This window comes from Nicotiana attenuata, unplaced genomic scaffold (assembly GCF_001879085.1).
Source record: "Nicotiana attenuata strain UT unplaced genomic scaffold, NIATTr2, whole genome shotgun sequence".
In the NCBI taxonomy this organism is placed as follows: Eukaryota; Viridiplantae; Streptophyta; class Magnoliopsida; order Solanales; family Solanaceae; genus Nicotiana; species Nicotiana attenuata.
The window spans coordinates 16,985-32,576 of NW_017676065.1; the positions used below are offsets into that span (position 1 = coordinate 16,985).

General features: G+C 40.6%; 1 protein-coding gene across 1 annotated transcript; it reads right to left on the reverse strand.

Moving 5' to 3' along the window:
- Window positions 1–1,874: 1,874 nt before the first annotated feature.
- Window positions 1,875–11,586, reverse strand: LOC109220716 ((-)-camphene/tricyclene synthase, chloroplastic-like). Its single transcript, XM_019385183.1, has 7 exons — window positions 11,213–11,586; window positions 10,804–11,065; window positions 10,098–10,482; window positions 3,022–3,240; window positions 2,786–2,924; window positions 2,454–2,702; window positions 1,875–2,298 (listed from the first exon to the last, which is right to left on the reverse strand). The coding sequence occupies exons 1-7, from the start codon at window positions 11,501–11,503 to the stop codon at window positions 2,002–2,004; spliced, it is 1,842 nt and encodes a 613-aa protein (XP_019240728.1). The 5' UTR covers window positions 11,504–11,586; the 3' UTR covers window positions 1,875–2,001.
- Window positions 11,587–15,592: the final 4,006 nt, after the last annotated feature.

Genomic DNA, 15,592 nt, shown 5'->3' on the forward strand with positions numbered 1-15,592 from the left:
GGTGTTTTGGAGGCAGTGGTTCCTCGCTCGCTTGGTCGTGCGGGCGCTCGCATTCCTGTTTGAACCAACAAAGGAGTGAAGATAAACCAAAAATGAAATTTTTTGTTACCTCGCCCAATAAGTCGGTGGAAGAAAGAGCGACGTTGTAGGGTTACTCGCTCCGCCTGGTACTCGGATGCTGGCTTTAGATTTGGCGGCTATTTTTGGCTTCATCGTTGACAGCGCCTAGGATTTTCACAGGTCGAGCCCGCCTCCCTCGCTAAAGTGTTGAAATAGAGTCCTGGTCTGATCTCGTTTGATTTGCACAGACAACAAGGGAAACATATCACACTTCGTTCATAGACCATCTATGGCGTGTGGGGGAGTGTGAAAATAGGGTAGAAACGTCAAATGGAGCTGCGGTCACACCAGGCAAACGTGATCCCATTTTAGACGTGCATATGTCGTGTTAGACCCATCGTTACAGGTGGGACGTGGGTTTTGCATAGACATTGATTATAACTTCTACTTTATGCAGCAACCTGACCTAGGTTGGTGCGGTCGTCTCAGAGGCTTACCTACCACTCTTTCGAGTTGGTGGTAGTGCCGAGAAGGTGAGGCCATGATAGTCTGGTAGCGATATTTTGCTGGTTCTGGAACTAAAGGAAACTTAAAAATTTGGCTAAGAAATCACCACAGACGGAGCCAAATTGTTTAACCAACAACTCATTAAACCCTTTGATTAAACCGATTAGTAAACAAAGAAAGGTAAATCTTAGACAAACATAATTAAATCTAGATCTGAATATATTGGACATAAAAATTGGAGAAGAACAAATAGATTTAATATTTCTTCAGATGATTATGACATATTAGGTGGAAATGATAAGCTTACATGTATAACGGATTTACACCATAATCGTAAAAGCATGAAAGGAGAAGAGAGAAAGCTGTTGACAGCTAAGAGATCCCTTTGGTTCTCGGTTCCGTAATCATGACTCTCCATGTAGTAGCCAGATCTCTCCCTGTGATGGATTCCTGCCTCCCTATATATACTAACAATTTTCCCTTTTATCCAACGATCTTTGACCGGTGTGCTTTTTCATGACCGAGTCCTTCATTACTTGCCCAAGAGACTACGCTTGTTCTGTAATACAAGCTTTCTAACGGTTTGACCCCGGCAGGGACCGTGGTGCAGTCGCCATTACGCCCCGTGGGCACGACCATAGCGGGGTCGACCTCTTACCGTCTCATTTTGTGATAACCATATGGTGGTCAGATTTCGACCCATACAAATATGACAAAAGATGAAGTATTCTATCAAGATTATCATGATTCAACTTCAAAAACACATAACTTTTAATCCAAAATGAATCTGGCAATCACCTTGTAAGATATCTCCTGTTGGCCTTACAAAGAAAGCAATAATATTCTCTCTCTCTCTTTCTCTAAATTCCTCTCTAAGTTTTAAGTCATATTCATCGATAGCTATTCTCTCGGTTTGCCTATTATATCTCGCCTCAGCATTTTATTATTTCTTAGTCTGTTCTTCAAACGTTTGACTCAAAATTGATCATATAAAGCTTTACTTACTTGTGTATTTATCTGCTATTCACCTTCCCTACCACCCTCGACAGGCCCGAGGTAGGCTCGAGGCCTAACCCCGAGGTACCCCCTGGTTTGCTCTAAAGATCGGGAATGATCCCTTACTGGTTCGATTATCGTTTTGGCTAGCTCGATCTTTACTGTTTTACTCCATGTTTTAGCATTAATCACCCTTCCAAACTAGCTCGGGAATAGATCACGTATTTTTAGAACTCCATTAATAAATTTAATTGTTGTTACTATTTTCACGGTAAACAAAAAGTACTAGAGAAAGTTTTCTGGCCATCGTCTTACCTCCTGCGATAACTTTTAATCCAAAATGAATCTGGCAATCATCACATCTAAACCACATTTTCAATGCTTCAAACAGTCTGTGATTTAAAATCTGCTACAGAAAGTTGCAATAATTATAAGACACTATAGAATGGTGATAGGCTCAAAGAGTAGTTTGGAAATCCGATTTATGATGTGGGAATTTTGAATTCCATGCCCATCTCCATGCTGATACATGCAGTGTGATGCTCTTGAAAAATTTAATGCAATCCCAATAAATGCTTCAGAAAATAGTAGCTCTTCCATTTGGTCTTTGTTCATCACTTCCCACGTCTCCTTTATCAAAATTCTAATTCCTTCTTTTGCCTCTTCTTCGGAAACACTTTTCTCATTCATGTAACATTGGATTGACTTGGAAACATCACCCCTTTTTAACTCTTCCTGAATTAACAAGAACAAAAAATGAACCATATTGTGAATTTGCTTTACGTATAATCTTCTCAAGTCTTAGTGTCTCTCCATCCGAATGGACTCTAAATTAAGTTATTTTGAATCATAGTATAAATTTTATCTGAAAGAAAGGTATAAAAACGTACCGATGATGTCCCCAAGTCATCAAGAAAACGATTAATTATAGCACACCGACGAATTATGTCAGGATATTTGTTTAAGGATTCCATTGCCTCTTTCGTAATTGGATTGGTGACAAGGGGGAATGCATGGACTAATATCAAAGGAGTTGCAATTGAAATCCATGCATTATCTATGTATTCTTCCAGAGTTGGCGTATATCCGTTGTAGTACCATCTTGCTTCTCGTAAGTAAGCTTTGCATAAGTCTGCCCACTAATAAATAAATTGTCTCAAATAATAGTGCAAAACTGCAAATAAAAGAATGAGTTAAAGATTCTAAGTATAAAATGAATTACTTGTTTTGTAAAGTAGGGTAGGAAATTGATCCCTTTCTCTTTGAGAATATCATACGCCATTTCATTGGTACTGTTGAATAGTGCAAGGTAACATATTTTCATATAGTCCGGAAGCTGCTCCATTGCTTTTATATCCCATCTGAATTTATATTACCAGAAAGCAAAGTTTCACATGACGATTAAGAAAACTAGCTTCTTCTATTTATAGATGTGATTGCTTCCTTAAAGTTGCTGACCTTTCAACAGCATCAGTAAAGATTTCCAACTCCTCAAGAGTGCCATAAACATCATAAATATCATCTAGGACTACAATAAAAGCTATAACCTTTGTCAACATTCTTCTGCAGTATCTGTATTGAGGCTCAAATAGTAACCCCACTGTCCAAAAGAAAGCCTCCACCACTCTATCCCTTGAAAATGACAACTTCTCTGCTAAACATGTGCTCTTCCACCACCTTTATATTACATGAAAATAATTGCTGTATGAGAAAATTACCGAGCATGTTTTAAGTCATATCGATAAGCATAATTAAGGAGTTTCAAAGTTAATTACTGATGATTAATAATTAAGTGGAATTAGCAACTTGGATAATAAGGTACTATGTGTATTGGTCAAAATCTGACCACTGTGGTCGACCCAACTGGAACCTGCTTAGGTGGCGGGATAGCGAGAGACATCACGACCTACTTCAGTCCAAGCGCCTACAGTGTACGCTAAGTTAAAAACAATACTCAAGTAACAACGGAAAAGGTCGTAGTGTGAAGGCACATCGACCCAAGAATATATCAAGGATCCCTGGACTATATATAGGGGAGGGATTCTCAAAGAAAGGGGGGCTTTTTTCTTTTTCTTTCTCTCTCTTTGTTTTCTCCGGCAATTTCTTTCCGAAAAGGATGAAAAATTGATCATTCTCTCTGTCTCACGAAAGAATGAAACATCAATAAAGACTGATCACTCTTATTTTATTTTACTTATTATTTTCTGATTCATCTTCAGATCTGGAGTTTATTATGCTTGACTAAGATTTACCTCATCTTTATCATTAATTGATTTAATCAAAAAGGTCTTGATATTTTTTGATCAAACAATTTGGCGCCGTCTGTGGGGATTTCTTAGTCAAAATTCCTAGTCTCTTCCAGATCAAAAACCGAAAACATAATCACCCACCAAGAAGAGCGGTAAGTAAACCTCACATGCTTCTAGATCATGATGCTACATACAAGCAGAAGTTACAACCAACATCCTCTCCCGCACACCGGGCGGTCCAGGAACAAGCTAAGGCGAGCCAACCCACGTGGAGCTAGTGCACAAAAAGAGGGGGAAAGAGAGTTGAATACGGCCACCGAATTTAGAAACCAACACCCCATCAACCATTTAAACGCCAGGCAAAGCGAGCAACGCTATAGCCCCACCCTCATTCACCGACTCATCGGATTGGGGTAAGGAAAATATCATTTTGGCTCTCCTTCTATTGTTTGCTCAAACAGGAACACAAGCGCCGCTCGGGCAAGCGAGCAAAGGAACATCTCAACTAGAGAATGGGAAACTACTACAAAATAACCGAAATATCGCCCACCTGACACTTGAACTCCTAGAAAATGACATCCCTTAAGTCGTATTCTCTCTCCCTCACCCAGGAGTTGTCCCAATAGGGTTTTCCCGGGGAGGTTTGGACCGAGTCGATGAGGGGGACGTCACTGAGTTCAAAGTATAATTCATCGCCCCGCCTGCCAACGACATCTCCAGACCGGAAAGCGAAAGGACTAGACAGGGAAACTCCAATATATGTATAAAATGAACGTGAGCAAAATAGCAACATTTTATACCCTCCGACATTGCACTCTCCAATGCAAACAAAATCAAGCGAACTGGGACTCACCCAGGAAACGCAGAGGTTGAGCAAAACTGGGACTCCTCCAGAGGATACCCGAAACTCTCTAGAAAAGAAAAAAAACTAGGACTCCTCCGGAGGATACCCGAAACTCTCCGGAAAAAAAAACTGAGACTCATAGCAGGTTAAAATTTCGACGAAAGCTCGAAATAACATCCTTAAGGCCAAGCGCCATCACCAAAAAGAAGAGTTCGACCTCGCTCGAACAACGACGGGTTAACACTTCGATGAAAGTTCGAAATAACACCCTTAAGGCTAAGGGTCATCGTCAAAGAGAAGAGTTCGACCTCGATCGAGCAACGAGGGGTTAACATTTCGACGAAAGTTTGAAATAACACCCTTAAGGCCAAGCGCCATCGCCAAAAAGAAGAGTTCGACCTCGCTCGAACAACGACTGGTTAACACTTCGACGAAAGTTTGAAATAACACCCTTAAGGCCAAGGGCCATCGCCAAAGAGAAGAGTTCGACCTCGATCGAGCAACGACGGGTTAACATTTCGACGAAAGTTCGAAATAACACCCTTAAGACAAAGGGCCATCGCCAAAGGGGAAGAGTTCGACCTCGCTCAAACAACGACGGGTTATCACTTCGACGGAAGTTCGAAATAACACCCTTAAGGCCAAGGGCCATCACCAAAGAGAAGAGTTCGACCTCGATCGAACAATGACGGGTTAACATTTCGACGAAAGTTCAAAATAACACCCTTAAGGCCAAGGGCCATCGCCAAAGAGAAGAGTTCGACCTTGATCGAGCAACGACGGGTTAATATTTCAACGAAAGTTCTAAATAACACCCTTGAGGTCAAGGGCCATTGCCAAAGGGGAAGAGTTCGACCTCGCTCGAACAACGATGGGTTAACATTTTGACGAAAGTATGAAATAACACCCTTAAGACCAAGGGCCATCACCAAAGAGAAGAGTTCGACCTCGATCGAACAAAGACGGGTTAACATTTCGACGGAAGTTCGAAATAACACCCTTAAGGCCAAGGGCCATCGCCAAAGAGAAGAGTTCGACCTCGATCGAACAACGACGGGTTAACATTTCGACAAAAATTCGAAATAACACCCATAAGGCTAAGAGCCATCGCCAGAAAGAAAAGTTCGACCTTGATCGAGTAATGACGGGTTAACATTTCAAATAACACCCATAAGGCCAAGGGCCATCGCCAAAAAGAAAAGCGCTTTCGCTCGAATCAACAATAGTTTGGTCCCACCCGGACAACCCAAGTCATGACTGGCTTCGTCCAAAATAACAAATACGTTATATAATCTCGTTTTGAATCAAGAGCGAATCTGCTCAAAGCAATAAGTCACCTGTCGACCTTGCCCAAATAGGCAGACCAAATAAGACTCCATTCGGACTCACACGACGAAGTCCTACTCAGTCCGGCTGAGATTAAATTCCCTGAAAATTAGGAATTCACCATACGGAAATCCAAAATTTCACACCAAAGTTATGTAAAGCAAAGGAAGAGAAGCGCAAAGGACTTACACCGATGAAAACTTTTTTTATTTAAAGCAGTTGCACAAATAGTCGCAAATTACACACGGTTGAAACCGGGCAAGTTCAAAGGAAAATATAACAACAAAAAAGACAACAAAAAAAGGAACAACAAAAACAAAGATGAACAACTCTTTTCACTCGGCGTCATCACCGCCACCCTCCTCATCACCATCTCTCGGAAGTCCCTCTTCAGCATCAACATCCTCGTCGGCCTCCGTCGTTGCTGGATCATATCCACAGTTAACATGAGCCTCTCGTGCCTTCGCCCGCGCTCCTTCACATGCAGCCTCAGAAATATTGCTCGCTTCCACAAACTCTTATATATGTCCCGCTGGGCTTCGGCATGTACCCAAAGCTCGTGTAGATGACGGGGGACAACGGCAGAGGCAGAACTTGGGCCAACTATTGTGCCTTCTCGGCCTCAAGAGCAGCGACCCAGTCCCCCAAAGTCGAAGCTTCCAGGTCGATTTCACCAATACGCACTTCGAGCCTTACCTCCCTAAGCGTCGCCGTCGCCCTCTCAGATTCCTGCTCGGATTGAAGGACTCGGATGGTGTCCTCTAAAGCCGCCGCCCTCGCTGAAGCCAACGTCCAAGCACTCTCGATATTCTCCAACCCGAAAACCTTTCTCTCCAGCTCGGCTAACTTTCCCACCCATTCCGCACTCATCGCCTCGACCTTGATGGCGTTCTGATCCATCTCGCCTTACATCGACCGCACCTTCGCGTGAAGAAGTTCACACTCTACGGCAACCCCTTTACCTAATTCAAGTTCTTCGTCCTTTAGACGAAGTTTCTCCTCGAGCTCGCTACTCCTGCAAATAGCCTGCATCAGCTCCTGATCCCTATTCTCCAGTTCCTCACCAAGGGATCGATCACCAGCGTTCGCCCTCAGCCGCTCGTGCATCTCACGGCACTTATTGCGGTAGTGCCGATACTTCTCCAACATCGTCAAAAAAATTTTTGCTCGAGTGTCGACCCTATGAGCACTCTCAATCTCCACTATGTACGTCTGAAAGACGAAAAGATTGGTTAAGGCCAAGGTCTCCAAAGATGAAAAGAACATAAAAGAAAGGAGAAACTTACCCTCAGGCCCATATAGGCCACTTCATGCATCAAATCAACATCACGAATGTCCCGGAGAGCCTCGCTCTCGGCGGCAGAACACAAAAGGTCAAACTGCGGAACCAGGTCTTCCGATCCCCCAGAAGGTTAATATCCGACGAGCTTTCAAGTATACGGGACGGGCCTCCCGCATGTACCACCGTACGGGTAAGGCCCTCTTCAAATATCCTGACGTCATCAGGATCAAGATCAGACTGAGATTCGTAGTCATCGACCACGACGCCTTTTCCCCTCTCTGCGGCCGAAGAAGAAGCACGACCCGATCCAGAAGATGAAGGCCCACCCAAAGTAACAATAGTGGCCTCGGGACTCCGGCTCCCCGTCGTAGTAGTCTGTTGGACACTTATAACGACCGGGGTCTCTGTCGACGGGTTGGTCACGGTGACCGGCTCTACCTCTGCAGACGGGTTAGCATCCATCAAGGGAATGCAGCCCTCGGAACAAACCACTGCAGATGGAGTCGTTTGAGACTCCACTCGTCATCTCTTTGACGGACCCTCACCATCCTCGGAATGGGAAGACTCCCTCGTTGGGCAGATAGTAGAAGTCGGAGCCCCAGATTGAGGAACAGTTTCCGTGCACACGGCTACGGCCGCAGATTCAACTTCAGCAGCCCTTGCCGTTGGTCGGGCAGCAGGCCTCGGTACGGGCCAAGCAGAGGATGTCGGCTGACGAAATGCAAGTGGAGGAGCCCTCGCCCTTCACACTCTCCCTGCTAACAATAAATGTCATATAAGCAACCAAGCCAAATTGCAAAGTGGAAAACAGACTGCGGTAAAACAACTTACCAGCAAGGGGCTTACGTCCATATTTCTCGTAGAAGGACGACCATTAGCGAACTCTTGCCGCATGAGGAAGAATGGCGTTCACCCATTCGCGGATGTCGTCAATAGGCGCGGGGGGTAGTCTCGCGGCTGCAAAAACAAAAACAGTTCAATACTACCCAAAGAAAAGCGGTCGACTATTACTCCGATAAAAGATATAAAACTTACGTGCGAAGTTCCATTTCTCAGGGAACCCTGCAGGATCTGCCACAAGGTGTTCGGTCCGCACAGAAAAATAGTTCTCATAGAAACGACGGTTGGCTCTGTCGTCCATCTTCACCACCAGACTTTTCGTCCCTCGGTGGCGCATGTGAATCATCGTGCCACGAATGAGTTGGGGAGCAAAGATATTGAGCATGTGTCTCAAAGTGATCTCCTGACCGGAAAGCTTCGCAAACTTGAGCAGCATAAGGAACAACTTATACAAGTACGGCGAAAGTTGAGCCGGACACACCTCGTAGAAACGGCAAAAATCTACCACCAAGAGAGGGAGAGGAAGCGTATACCCGACAATAAAGGGATAGGCATAGAACACACAATACCCTGGGCGATCAAAATGTATAATGTCATCCCCCACCGCCGGCAACATTTCGACGTAGTGAGGGATCCCCCATCAGGACTTCAGCTCCGCAATCCCCGCCTCAGTCATAACAGAGGAAGCAGGTTCCGGCTCTTCTCCGGCAGGACTGTGGAAATCGTTCCACAGCTTTCTAGGGCGAGGTAATATTTCGGCCGCCGTTGGAACCCCCTCATCCTCTATCACTTCTACTCCTCCAGGAGCAGGGACATCACTTTCCGGCGCCGGAGTTGCGACAGGATTGTCAGCGCGAGGAAGAATTACCAGCCATTTTTATCGATTTAATAGAGAGAAGGCATGAAGAAAAAAGAAGAGACTGGAACGAAAATTTCTGGCTAACCGAAGAGAATAAAAAATTTGAAGTATCGGGAAAGAGGAAAATCCTTGAAATTCTTTCAACAAAGGCAAGAAAGTGTGTCAATCGAATGGTGTTTTCCTTCTATTTATAGGGACATAAATTTCCCAAGCGAAAAACCCAAGAGTCGCCAATCGAAACTGATAGGGCATGAAATGGTTCAATCCCCGGGAAACGTGTGTCATAATGGCAGCGGACACGAACGACGTTTCGAATTAAACAACGCGTCGGTTCCGAACGGTCACGACGGTCCAAAGGTATCGTTGGAGCGCCGCGTCGTTGCCTCGATCTAAAAACTACGCCCAAGGCACGAATAGTCAGATTTCTCCTAAGTGTTCGAATTTATAATCCGCCCGCCGAGCCCAACGAGAGATGACCCCGACGGACGGAGGGACTAGCTGTATTGGTCAAAATCTGACCACTGTGGTCGACCAAACTGGGAACCCGCTTAGGAGGCGGGATAGCGAGAGACACCACGGCGTCGTCCAAGCGCCTACAGCGTACGTTAAGTTAAAAACAATACTCAAGTAACAACGGAAAAGGTTGTAGCGTGAAGGCACACCGACCCAAGAATATATCAAGGATCCCTGGACTATATATAGGGGAGGGATTCTCAAAGAAAGGGGGGCTTTTTTCTTTTGCTTTCTCTCTCTTTGTTTTCTCCGGCAATTTCTTTCCGAAAAGGATGAAAAATTGATCATCCTCTCTTTCTCACGAAAGAATGAAAACATCAATAAAGACTGTTCACTCTTATTTTATTTTAATTATTATTTTCCGATTCATCTTTAGATCTGGAGTTTATTATGCTTGGCTAAGATTTACCTCATCTTTATCATTAATTGATTTAATCAAAAAGGTCTTGATATCTTTTGGTCAAACACTATGTATTAGCCTTATTGTAATATATAGGTCAAAATACGTTGCTACTATAACCTAAATACACAATAAACGCTTACGGATCACTCTAACTTTACACCATATATCTTGCTTGATAGATTAATCAAAGAGTATCAACATGAAATTAAGAGGCTTACCTCGATAGAATTCTCAAATCTTGTTGGTGTATTGCTTGAACAATGTTGAAGTCCAACTTAGCAAGCTTGAGCAAGAGAGGATTAGCATTTGACATTCTCTCATAAATGCTTAAATACCACTCTGTCTCTAATCTTGGCATCATCCAATGCCTAGGAAGTTCCAGAGCATGTTGTACTAATACGACCATTAGGTTGTGTTCATCATCACAATGATTGTCAACATAATTCTTTAGATGTGTCGCCGTGAATCTTGTGGCATATTTTAAAGTAGGTTCAGTTTCTGTGGCGAGAAATGAAGCTTCATATAATTGTAACAAACCTTTTGTATCATTACAAATACTTTCCTTGAGATTCTCATTTTCGTCCTTGAAGTCGTTGAATATATCTAGAACACAAGAAAACATATATCTTAAAGGTTGACATAGATACTCTTTCTTACATTGTGGTTAGCTCCTTCAATTATGTAAAAGAAAATATCTCTTGACGCATTAATTCACGTGAACTGTTCCTTCAATAGGTTCAATGTAAATTCAGATCAAAGACAACTCTGGTGTGTATTCTCAATTTTTTTGGGTGTACATATTTATTCGCGTTATGTTAATTCTAGATCTTGTTTTCCGGAAATTTAAGAACATATTGCAGTAATGGACTACCGCAAGTTCTGAGTAAACAAAATATCAGAAATTAGTTTGGCACCGACACGTACCTTGAGAGATATAAAAACCATGCTCTCTCAAGAGTCTAAATTTCAGAGCTGTGGCGTATAATGAATCTCTTGTGGCTGGAGTACTGTGCTGGTTTATGCTGCTCAAAATTTGCATAATTTCGTCCTTGAAGTGGTAACTAACTCCAAGCCTTTGCAAATTATCAATCAGCTCCAGCTTCTCTAATTCTTCTAATCCCTCAGCCATTATAATCTTCTTCATTTCTTCCTTTAGTTCGTAAAATCGCTTCATATACTTATCTCCCTACGCAACACATTTACAATTGATGATCAGCTCGAATAGTAACGTACGTAATCTTTTGAATGATACTACAACGAATTAATTATGCAGATTATTGCATAACATGAATGGACTGAATAAATGAATATGTGCTAAATAAATTTAATTTACCGTATAATCATTGTGTATGGACTGAATATACTCAAAATCCCACATGGTAGGTTCGTAATTTCCTGAACGTCTAGAGAGATTTTGATCTGAAGATGAAATAGCAGAGTACTGATTAGGTGATGGTTCAGCTTTCATGCCGCCTGCAACGGCGGTAGAGAGGCGGGCATTTGATACAAGTGACGGCGTTCCACGGCTGAAAAAGGAAATTGAACAAGTAGCTGCTGGTGGCGGAGGTCTTTTAGAGGTGGCCATGGGCAGCATCCCTACGTTGGTAGATATTGTCACGTCCATTGGTTCAGATCAAAGTTTGGAGAGAATTTCTAGAATAATTTTGGAACCCCAAAGAGTTGTCATCTAAATAGATTCATCTTTATAACACGTTTTTTGTGTGCGTCTTTGTTTTGACACAATAAATTGACTAAAAATAATAAGTGGACGAAGGAAGTCTATGTTTTCATAATTAGCGTCGGATATCGACGTGGATGTCAATTTTTTGATGAGTGAAAGAGAAAAGCAATAGGCCAGGGAACATAATTTTCTTGAAAACCCTAGATTTTTATGGAACATACTTTTTGAGGGGTAGCTTTATCATTTTGTTCATTCCTTTTGACTTTTTCCTCCTAAAAAAAATTGAAAACTGTACTTCAGCAAATAGTATATTTCCATTCTTTATATGGTATAGGTACAGTTGCATGATATATTTCTATATGAAGAACAACAATTGGAAGAAAAGAAATTCTGTGGTGGCCTGGCTTGATCTATTTCTCTAAAAGTAACTTTCTTAATTTGGACCACCGGTTTTTCTTGGAGAATGAAATAAGACTCTGTTGTTTTCTACGTATTATTTTATACTATAAGTTATAACACGATATATATGTACAAGATTCTCTGATTCACTCAAAGTTGAACTTAGTTTTCTACTTCAAGTATGTGAAAATAAAAATAAAAAACAACAAAAAAACCATGTTATATATCAGCATGATTCCTGATTTTCTCAAGGCAAGACTAATATATTTGTTGAAATTTTGAAAGAAATTCGAGAAAAAGAAAAAAGTTTGTACGGGCAATCCTTTAGGAAATACAAAAAATCTGAAGTATTATTATGTGGAAACTTAATGGGTGACTCTTGACATTATATGTATGACTCCGTGCTTTTGCTAGGGTTAAGGTCTAGAGCCCTACCTGTATTTTAGAATCCATAACATGAAAATATGGACCAGGGGAACATAATGCCTAACCTAGCTTGATTATAAGTTAGACATACCTAAAATAACATGCCGTGAAATTGTATGGTACTTTAATTGGAAATTAAAATTTGACGACCTAGGGAAGCTGGAAATTTTCTATTTTGTGTCTTACATGGCAAGTCATACTTATAAGGGTTTTTATTACTTGACAAGTGAATTCGTTAATTATGTGCTTACTTTAAGAGATAAAACTAAATTATTAGACTGTATAAGATCTAGGAAAGACAATTGGTATTTCTCACTGTACGTTTGATATATAGTACTCCCTTTTCCCATTTACTTGTTGTGTTTCGCTTTTCGAGAGTTAATTCGATTTATTTTTGAAGCAAAATTGGATTAGATATATCTCAATATTTTAAAATTAAAATTTGAATATTCGAAAACTATATGAAAAACTAGAGATTTCAATTCTTCTCATCAATAAGGTAAAAAACAATATATGTTAAAATGTTGGTCAAAATTTATATAATTTGAACCTAAAGAAGCGAAACATGACAACTAAATGAGAACGGAATGAGTATGCATTTATATACTTAGATATAAAATAATCTTTTTATGAATTTAGTTGATATAATATATATATATATATATATATATATATATATATATATATATATATATATATATATATATCATGAATAACTTGGGCTATTTGACGGAGGATGTATTACTACTTTAATTACCGTGAGACAATCGAGTATTAGCTTAGAGTTGTTGCTGAAGTTTCTAAACTCCTTAGTTGCCTTTTGTTTATACACTAATTAAAATAGGTTATGGTATATTAAATTTATTTAATGTTGATAATAACAATCGCAAAATAAGTTATACTTCTGAAATTTCAATAAAATTCATTTCTGAAAACATTGGAGAAGAGAAGATGAGAAAAGGTATTCCTCTACTAAAAACTGGCTAAATCCGCCCAGGAAAATCGATCGAAATCGGTCAGAAATTGAAAAAGAGCGATCGATTTCCGACCGCTTTTAATTAGTCGGAAAATGATGTCGCTAAGGTGTTTCGACCGAAATCGGTCGGAAATTTCCGACCTAAAATGGTCGGTTTATTCAATGCGTTGACTGACAGTCAAACTGCATTTACCGACCGAAATCACTCGGTATTAAATAATTTATTTTATTTTATTTTCAAAATACCGAAATCGGTCGGAATTTTACTATATAATAATTTATTTAAATATATAATATTTGTAAATTGTAATAAACTGTTAATTTATTTAAATAAATAAATTTAAATTCAAAGTTTCCAACTGACTTAGGTCGGAAATTTCAAAAATCTGGAGATTTAATTTAAAATTTTTGAAATTTTCGACCGAATCCGGTCGAAAATTTTGAATTTCTGGGCAAAAATGATATTTTCGACCGATTTCGGTTGGTTTTCTTGGTAAAAACTGGGCAGAATATGCCTGCTCTTAAGTTACACTACCTGCCAATAACAACCAATATCCATCCTATAATGGCATCATTACATTGTTGTCATTCAACCATAATTAATCAACAACAACAACAATTAACTAACAACAACAACGTAATAATCTAACAACAACAATTAACTAACAACAACAACGACAATTATCTAACAACAACAACAACAATAATTAACCAACAACGCCAATAACAACCACAACAACAACGCTAATAACAACAACTACGCCAACCACAACAACAACTATACAAATGTTCAATAACAAAATAATATCAACAATGCTAACAATATTCAAAATTGCTATATTCAATATTGTGATGACCCAAAAGGTCATCTTATGTTTTAGAACTTGATTTCGTATTCCGAGGCCTTCAAAATCTTATTTTATTCCTCCTCGATTTGTGTGCACAGTCCGAGCGTGTTTCCGGAAAACTTTTATGTTGAAAGTTGAGAAAAATAATAATTTTTGCCTTTAAAGGTTGATTTAGTTGACTTCGATCAACGTTTTGAGTAAACGGACCCGAACTCATATTTTGACAGTCCCGGTGGGTCCGTATCGAAATATGGGTCCCGGGCGTATGCCCGAAATCGAATTCCGAGGTCCCTAGCTCGAGAAATGAATTTTTGATGAAAATTGAAAGACTGAAAATTAAATGGTTTTAAGTATTGGTTAATGTTTGATCTTGTTGGTCTCAGGACCATATTTTTGTTTCGGAGCCGGGTACAGGTCCAAAATAATATTTATGCCTTATTCATGGAATTTGGTGAGAAACGGAACTGATTTGATGTGATTCGGACGTCCGGTTGTGAAAATAGGAATTCCATAGTGTTCTTAAGAATTTCAGGCGATTTGGTGCTTAATTCGTAGTTCTAGGTATTATTTTGGCGATTTGATAGCACGAGCAAGTTCGTATGATATTTTAAGATTTGTGTGCATGTATGGTTTGGAGCTCCGAGGGCTCGGTGAGTTTCGGGTAGGCTACGGAGTGATTTGAAAAAACTAAAAAATTTTTACTGGTATGCTTCAGGTCTGCAGACTTCGCATTGCGAAGTCTGGCTCGCAAATGCGAGCCTCGCATTTGCGAAGAAAGTTCGCATTTGCGAGAAGTGGGGCTGGGAGGGGACCTTAGCAATTGCGAAGCTCAGGATCGCAATTGCGATCAGCACCGGCCGCATTTGCGAACAATTGTTCGCATTTGCAATGTTAGCAGAACCAGGGCAGTCTTCGCATTTGCGAAGGGAAGTTCGGATTTGCAGGGTTGCATTTGCGAACCCCTGATCACAAATGTGATACTTGTAACTGGTCAAAATGATTTTGGGCGGAATTTTTCATTCATTCTTCAATTTTTCAAAACCTAAAACACAAGAGGCGATTTTCCAAAGACTCCTTCTTCCCCAAATCATAGGTAAGTGATTCTTAACTAGTTTTTTTTTTCAATCTTTCACTTCATTTTAAAAGATTTCAACCTAGAATCTAAGATTTTCATGGTGGAATTGGGGATTTTTGGTAGAAATTAGGAATTTCAAAATTTGGGGATTTAGACCTCAAATTAAGGCCAGAATTCAAAATCAATTGTATACCGGGATCGGGGGTGAATGGGTAATTGGTTTTTGGTCCGAATTTCGGGTTTGGACCAAGCGCGCCCGGGTGTTGACTTTTATAAAAATGGCCTAAATTGAATTCCTTGCTATCGTG

What these genes read in the sequence shown, in the direction of transcription:
- LOC109220716 (XM_019385183.1), bottom strand. Translation starts at nt 11,503, where the DNA reads ATGGACGTGACAATATCTACCAACGTAGGGATGCTGCCCATGGCCACC. An exon ending in TGGTTTTTATATCTCTCAAG is followed by an intron (nt 10,483 to 10,803) that starts GTACGTGTCGGT and finishes CTTGTGTTCTAG; the next exon opens with ATATATTCAACGACTTCAAG. An exon ending in TACCCTACTTTACAAAACAA is followed by an intron (nt 2,703 to 2,785) that starts GTAATTCATTTT and finishes TTTATTTATTAG; the next exon opens with TGGGCAGACTTATGCAAAGC.